This window comes from Gorilla gorilla, chromosome 9 (genome assembly GCF_029281585.2).
Source record: "Gorilla gorilla gorilla isolate KB3781 chromosome 9, NHGRI_mGorGor1-v2.1_pri, whole genome shotgun sequence".
NCBI classification, from domain to species: Eukaryota; Metazoa; Chordata; class Mammalia; order Primates; family Hominidae; genus Gorilla; species Gorilla gorilla.
The window spans coordinates 67,380,975-67,389,359 of NC_073233.2; the positions used below are offsets into that span (position 1 = coordinate 67,380,975).

The 8,385-nt window shown below is 44.0% G+C and overlaps 1 protein-coding gene across 1 annotated transcript in view; it reads right to left on the reverse strand.

Moving 5' to 3' along the window:
- OSBP (oxysterol binding protein) overlaps positions 1-3,743 on the reverse strand; it is a 40,136-nt gene extending 36,393 nt beyond the window's left edge. The window contains exon 1 of the mRNA XM_004051253.5: positions 3,251-3,743. Coding sequence (XP_004051301.3) covers positions 3,251-3,612 — 362 coding nt within the window. The 5' untranslated portion in view covers positions 3,613-3,743. The remainder of the gene's footprint in view (positions 1-3,250) is intronic.
- Positions 3,744-8,385: the final 4,642 nt, after the last annotated feature.

An 8,385-nucleotide genomic window follows, 5' to 3' on the forward strand; every position in this document is an offset into this window, starting at 1 on the left:
TTAGTGGAGTCAAGCAGCCAAACACACCTGGCATATCCAGAATTCCTGCATGCCAGAAATGGCACACACCCCATAAGATTTGGTACGTTTGAGAAAGTCTGGAAGACACGTTTGTTGTTGTTCAATTTCTCACATGAACTGCTCTTCCTTCCTCAAATAGTATGGGAAGGCCAGAAGGGTCTCAATGAACTGGGCTATTTTCCATCTCCTGCACCTGCCACACTGTAACATGAATCCGTTTTTTCTATTCTTACCTCCCCACCCCCAAGCTTCAGTTACATTATGAATAATGCAGGCTGAATTACAGATGCACAGCTGACAGGCCAGCTCGCTCATGTTTTCTACTCCAAGTATACTACTTGGACCTTCCTCCACATTCCTCCTTATTGGAGCTTTTTGGAAACCACTTCTTAGGAATCTCTTCTGCCTGGGTCATCATTGTAGGAATCTCTTCTGCCTGGGTCATCATTGTAAACTAAAGAAGTTTCTCAAATTACAAAAAGTCTGTAGCAGTTTAAAAAATACCAAGGAACTCTGGGAGTAAGGCAGACTTGATCTCGGAGCTCTTGAGTTTGGGCAGATACACTTATGATTATAAATGATTAGTGCAGAAGCTGGAAAGACATGAATCTCAGGGTACAAGATAGGTTCTTCAGGCACTACAATATTAGGTGGTATTTTCTGGCCAGAAAGTTCTTCCCTGAAAACGCTAGCTGAAATAGTAATTCAATCTCTAGAAGCTAGCCAGGAAAACTAATACTATGGCCTGTCACAATGTTTCTGAGAGAGTTGGGATTCTATATAAGGTTTTAAGTAATGGGACATCTAAGTAACTGGGTACGTAAGGAAGCCCAGGAGAGGTAAAGGACGTGGTTTGCCAAGGCCTATTAGGACAGCTCATCCGAGGATGGGTCTACGAAGTACACAATCCCACTTAAAAGGAAAACAGTATTTTGGAAACAGCATATATAAGAAACTGCAGGTTTTGGAGGTATGAAAAGCAGGAGGAATGACAACTTGTCTAAATAATTCTTGGAGGAAGATGAGGACCAGAAGAATCCTGCAGGAAAAAATAAACTGCCAGTATACTTGATAGGAGGTATTTCAGTGCAATTTTGAGGGTAGTGCACAGATTGATAACTCTGGATCCCGCTGGTTTGTTTATGGGTGGGACCACCTAAGTTGACTAGGGCAGGCCTATGGCATATTTCCCAATATGTGGTTTGGTATGTTTTGGAAGGAGTTTTATATGTAGTCAGACAGGTACCAGTAGCTCTTGTAAGGGAGAAGTTAAAAGTGGTAACAAATACTTAAAGAGACAGCAACATGTAAGTTATTAGTGTCTAAGATCACTATTGATCAACACTAGTACTGATCAAAGAATCAACTGGCCTGGAAAGTGGATCCGGTAAGGACTTGGATGAGAAATGACCACATACGAAGGCCCTGAGGTTATATACAATTTTTGAAAATGCAAAAACAGTATTAATATTAACTTGCGACACAAGTCAGGATATAAACCAATTAAACATTAAAATGATGGTCAATAATAACAGGAAAACATGAACTTGAATGAGAGAAAAATCTGGGGAAATTAAAATTTTAGATTTGTAATCTAAGTTTAAATGGATGGTCCTGGATAAGTAGTTCGAAAGGGTCATAATTAAAATCAATTCTGAATACAGTAATGCAAATGAAATATACAATTATTCACAACTGTTGATTAAGCAGTGAGGATGAGCTATCTAAGGCATTTTGCCCTGGAAGAGGACAGGTAAAAATGTGTTCCTGCCAACAACCTCCAACTCCCACCTTCAATTTCTCCTCAAAATTCTCTAAGAGCCAATACAGTGGAGTTGATGGAAAAGAGACTTGTTCAGCCTAACTCTCTGGGTAGCAGAATGATTCCTGGTGAAGGAAAAGAAATATAGAGTGAGCTGCTCTTCAACATCAGTGTTTTGGGTCTCAAAGAGGATGGTCTCCGGAAAAAAACATTTCAATTGGAATGTCATTAAGCAAAATATCCCTTAAAGGAGACTTTTATACTTTTTGCATAAAATACACATAATAAGCATGATCCATAAAATTACCTGCTATTGATAAGCAATTATCTCTGTAACTGACCGATTCATTTAACACTAACCTGAGTTTTAAGTTAGATTAGTGTGAACAGAAGTAGTTTCAAATCCCAACTCCTCCAAAACCTTGGGAAAGTTGCCCATGCTAAGTCTGTTTTCCTCATCAGTAAGATGGGAATATTTCCCAACTCCTAAGGTTGTTGTTGGGAGTCAACAAAATACTATAATGAAATACTCTATATAAAACACCTAGACACATTGTCCAGCCCTCAGGAAATGTTTACGCCCTGTCCCCAAATCACCTATCTTAACTCCTCTATCCTTTTTAGCCCAAAAGCGTGCTATGTGATGGCCAGGTTATGAGTCACCATAAATATATATTAAACAGTCCAAAATAAACCTTGTTGAACAGAAGTAATCACACCAAAGACATGGAGTCTTCTTTTAATAAAAGTTAATCCTAACTAACCAAAAAATCACAGAAATGCCAGATAAAACACTTAATCATTTCCACGGGAGGAGGTGGGGCAAGCAAAAATAAAAGCAGCACTGGGGTGCACATCTCCATTCTGGGCTGTCCAGAGGCCAAAGCATATGCAAAGTCTTGGAGAGATAAGGCAGAAAGGGGACGCAATACCGAAGCCACCCTGTGTGTGTGATGCCCTTATGTCTGAATGTGAAGGGAGCAAGGACGGGTACATCAAGAACTACGAATAACCTTGAGTTTTGGAGACTGGGAACTGACAGCTACAACTTGGGACTTCCACTGTAAGATCCTTGGGAGGAGTGCCTTGGGTTTGCTCTGCTGTATGTGTTCCCTTAGTACCTACACCAGTGCCTTGTTTGCAGAATTAATAATTGCACCCATGTGCTGGTGGAAATACAATGGAAGAACAGACGCTCTCCAAACAACTAATAACTGGAAAGGCCGGGAGCGAAGGGAAGATAAGGCACCAAGAGTGGGTAACCCGAGGGGAGGGGAGGTGTACGTCCAGGGGCTTTTCACTTTCGTGACAGCGGGCTCCGACCCCTGGGCTGTCAATCCGCACAGATGACGAAAAGGGGCCTGGGGCAACCCTGGCTGCGGTGCCGGCTGGCGGTAATGCCGGAGCTGGGACTGTTGGCAGATATGGGGGAGGCAAGGTGAGCGACAGCGCCCCGGAAGCAGTTACCTGTAGTAGCTCAGGAGCCCGTTGCTCAGCACGAACCACCGCCGCTGGTAGCCTTTGATATAATTGGTCCATTTGAAGAGCCAGCCCTCTCGAGCCGAGCCCGAACCCCCAGCGCCCGAGCCGCCCGAGCCCCCAGTCGGCGGCGCAGGGGCCGGGCCAGCCGCCGCCACTCCCCCGGCCCCTGGGCCCGGGCCTCCCGCCGCCGCCGCGACCACCGTCCCTGACGCGGCCCCGGAGCCTGGCCCCACATCTCCGCGGCCGCCGCCACCTCCCACCACTGGGGGACCGGCGCCGCCGCCGCCAAGTGCTGCAATGGCTGCCGGGCCTGGCCCCACCACTCCTCTCAGCTCCGTCGCCGCCATGAGCCTCCGCCGCCTGGAGATACAGGACCGGAACCGCCTACGAGAGCCGCCGTCGCCGCCCGGTGCGCCCCACACGGCTACCGCATCAGCCACCGCCGCGCAGCGTCCCCGCCCCGCCCGGCCAGCCGCGGGGAGGAGGGCTCGGCTGCCGGGAAGAAGGACGTCGATTGGTTCCGCTGACTGTCACTTGAGGAAGACCCCGCGGACATTGGCATTTCTCTCGGGCCTGTCATTCTACAGCGCCCAGTGAGAGCCTGGGGTGGGACGCGTCCGCCAGACCCACTGTTGATTGGTTCAGATAAAGGCCAATCAGACTTTTGGGGAAGCTCATTGGTGCTTTCCTGAAGTTTCCAGCGCTCAGGGAGGACGGGAGAATGCGGAATGCCCGGCCAATCTGATCGCCGATTGGCTGGTGTTTCCGCCATTCATTTCAGTTTATGCTCCTGTCACTGCCACGTCACCCCCTCCCATCACTCTTCTCATCATCCTTTTCCGCTCTTATGGATTGGTGGTTGGTATCAGCTGCTCCACCTTTTCTACCATTTACTGAACGAGTTGAGGAAAAAGGGAAGGAGTCTCGTCTTTACATCCTTATTTTCTTTTTTTATTGGTTGGCACCTATGCCACTCACGTGGTGGAGAGGCGGGGCAATAGTTGGAGATGATTGGTTCTGAGAATTGGCTGTGAAAGCGGCATTGCTGACCAGTGAGAGAGACCTAATGAGAGAGGAGCAGGCCGGGGCAACCAATGAAATCGGAGAAGAGCGCTTGGGGGCGTGTCCGCCTGATTTCAGCCTTTGGCAAGTTGGTGGGAGGTGAAAGTGACTCGGCCTCTTAAAAGCGTTTTTTTCACGTGGGTGTGATGTCGTGTTCCGTTTTTCTGAATAAGAACTTCGTAGCTTCTTGTTAGGAAGAACCTGGAGGACAGAGTAACTCTCGGCAGTCAGCCCCCGCCTGAGCCTCTCTTGAAGGACCCCCTTTTAACTCGAAGCTGGACACCCAGATTCCAGGGGTGCCCGGAAGTAGCTTTTCCAGCCCCTTCCTGGATCCATGGTCCCCCTAGTTCCCTTCCCTGTTTGCTCTTTATCGCTCCACACCCCTTGTGTCTTGATTCTAGACTGTCATATGCCTATACCGATTATGTCCCCTTCAGAAGTAGATTCGCGAGGACCTGACTTTATGTGTCTCTTCCAGACCTAAAGGCCCTTGGTTTTAGCATCATAGGTGCCACGTATATGCTTAACTTTGAACAGAAAATTATTATTTTTTGTATCTTTAAACTGACATATCGTAGTTGTACATATTTAACTTTGGACAGAAAATTTTTTTATATCTTTAAACTGATATATCATAGTTGTACATATTTTCAGGGATACATCTGATATTGTGATACATGTATTCAATGTATAATTATCAAATCAGTGTAATTGGGATATCCATCATCTCAAACATTATCTTTGTGTTGGGAACATTTTCTGCTATGCGTTCTCTTGTAGCAGGAAATCGTTATTTTTGATCAACTGACTATTCACACATTTGTGAAGATTACAAATTCAGTAACTAATGTAACATTTAGATGTAAGCTATTGTTGCAAATGTAACCTAAAGCGCTGTACTTTTGGGAATCTAGCATCTGTTACATTTTGCTAGTTTGAACAGGCAATAGAAATAGCTATTAGATACTGTAAAAGAAATTGACTTTCTTTGCCAATGTGCTTCCCAGTGTCAATAAATTAAAGTATCCTTTTTAAGAAAATCGTTTCAAAAGAAGTGAAGTATTTATTGAATTCTGGAGAGAGAATACTCTTTAAAAATCTGCACTTTTTACTCTCAGGGATCATTTGTATAGCTCATTACTAGTGAATTTCTCGGAATGTGTAGAGCAAAATAAAATCTGCTATTAGATGTAGGCTATTTGGGATTAATTTTTTTTAACTGAGCTAGAGTTAATCCATTTAGGCTTGAGTCCTGCTTTTGCTACTTACTGGGTCTATTACTTTGAGAAAATTATTTAAGCACTCCAAGTCTCAGTTTTCACTTCTGTTAAAGAGGAATAAAACCTCACAGGGATGCTGTTGTGATTAAGTGCGTTTGAATGTGTTTGATAAACTGTAGATAGCTAAAAACATGTGATTGTGTTGCCAAACACATCTCACAGGTTACTTGCCATCACAAAGGAGAAACATACTTTTACAACGGGGAGATCTGGCAGTCCCCACCTTAACCCAGTTATCCAATTTAGTATCAGTAACCCTTGGACAATCAACATTTTTATGAGGTTCCCAGTGTGCTGCAGCATGAAGTATACAGCATCACTTAATGGTGTTTTCTTGCCAAAATACTGAAAGTTAATCTAATCAAGGCTTTGGATCTAAACTCCAGTTTACTGGGCTGGAGGAACCAGTTGAACCATAACCCCAAGGAGATAATCAGATAAATCAAGAACGTGAAGCATTCTATAAGACAACTATTTTATAGAAGATAAGACATAAAGATCAAGGAAAATCAATGTCATAAAAATGGTCAGGGGTGATTGTTCTAAATTTGAAAAAAAACTTAAAAAGATACAATCAAATGCTTAATTGGATTCTGGTTCTGAAAAAGCAGGCTTTTAGACATTTTTGAGACAATTGGGGAAATTTGAAAATGGACTGGTATCATATGTTGTTAGTTATTACATTTGTTCATTGTAATAATGGTATGCTGGACATGGGGGAAAACATCTTTACAACTTGGAAAAACGTAGGAGTGAAGAGTTATGGTATCCATAAGTCTCTTTGAAATGGTTCAGCAAAAAAAGAAAGATAAGAGACCAGTCTGGGCAACATAGATAAACCTGTCTCTACTAAAAACAAAAGCAAAACAAAACAAAACAAAAAAATTAGCTGGGCATGGAGGCCTGTGCCTGTAGTTCCAGCTACTTGGGAGACTGAGGTGGGAGGACTGATTGAGCCCAGGAGGTCGAGGCTACAGTGAGCTGTGATTGTGCCACTGCACTCCAGCCTGACAGAGTGAGGCCCTATCTCACACACACACACACACACACACACACACACACACAGCCAAGGAAAGATAAATACTTTGAAATGCATACATACACATCTATCTGTCTGTCTGTCTGTCTACCTCCCTACCTACCTACCTATCAAGCAAATATGGCAAAATCTTAATTGTTAAATCTATGTGGTAAGTATATAGGTGTTTACTGTACTATTATTTCTACTTTTATTGTATATTTGGAATAATAATTTTTAAAAAGGTTTTGAGAGGCTAGTTTGACCTACTGTTGTTACCTAACACTGCCTCCGGAATACAGAACAGAATTCTTGGCCTGGCAAATGAGACCCATGACAATCTGATGTCACCTCTCCTTTCCAGTCCTTTTTTTTTTTTTTAGACAGAATCTCACTCACCTAGGCTGGAGTACAGTGGCACAATCTCAAGTGATTGTCCTGTGTCAGCCTCCGGAGTAGCTGGGATTACAGGCATGCACCACCATGCCCAGCTAATTTTTATATTTTTAGTAGAGACAGGGTTTCACCATGTTGGCCAGGCTGGTCTCAAACTCCTGACCTCAGGTGATCTGCCTGCCTCGGCCTCCCAAAGTGCTGGGATGACAGATGTGAGCCACCAAGTGGTGGCTTTGAAATGCATACACACACATCTATCTGTCTGTCTGTCTGTCTCCCTCCCTACCTACCTATCAAGCAAATATGGCAAAATGTTAATTGTTAAATCTATGTGGTAAGTATATAGGCTCACGCCTGGCCTCTCTCTTTTGTATTGGTGTACTCTGTGTTCCAGTTAAATTGATCCACACATTTTTTTCCACATTCACCCTACACTTTCTCAAACTGATGCCTTTGTGTATGCTTTCCCTCCATTAAATGCCCAGTGAACTCCCTCCACAGAATTTCCTCGAATTTTCCTGGCTAGACGTAATGCCCCTTCCTCAGGACTTGCAGAGTTTCCTGTGAGGTTAATTGTCTTGCCTTATAATTATCTATGTTTCAATCATATCTCCCCTACTAGAGGGTCAATTTCTCTAATGTATAACCTGTATCTATTTCATCTTTGTTTCCCCCATGACAGCACACAACTTAGCATATTCATCTATTTAACAAATATTTATCAAGTATCTATTATATACCTTCAGGCCTGAGCCAAGTCTTAGGGACAAAGTAGTGAATGTACAAATAGGCTCTGGCTCCTCATGAAATGTAAAGGATCTTAGGGATATACACAGTATTCGTAGTGAAAAAATATGTACAGTAATTATACACATATGCACAGTAATATGGAGGACAACAGGTGTAACCTGCTTATTTTTTGTTTGTTTGTTTGAGACAGAGTCTTGTTCTGTTGCCCAGGCTGGAGTGCAGTGGCACGATCACGGCTCACTGCAAGCTCCACCTCCCGGGTTCACGCCATTCTCCTGCCTCAGCCTCCCGAGTAGCAGGGACTACAGGCGCCCGCCACCACGCCCGGCTAATTTTTTGTTTTTGTATTTTTAGTAGAGACGGGGTTTCACCGTGTTAGCCAGGATGGGCTCGATCTCGTGACCTCATGATCCACCCGCCTCGGCCTCCCAAAGTGCTGGGATTACAGGCTTGAGCCACTGTGCCCGGCCCTAACCTGTTTCAAAGAGGGATAAACTGTTTAAGTTGCCACCTGGGGACTGGGGAGGAGTAAGCAAAGGAAATAAATCAGTCATTCTTTTTCTTTTCTCTTTTTTTCCTCCGTAGCTAAAATCAGTCATCTTCCTGCGAAGGCA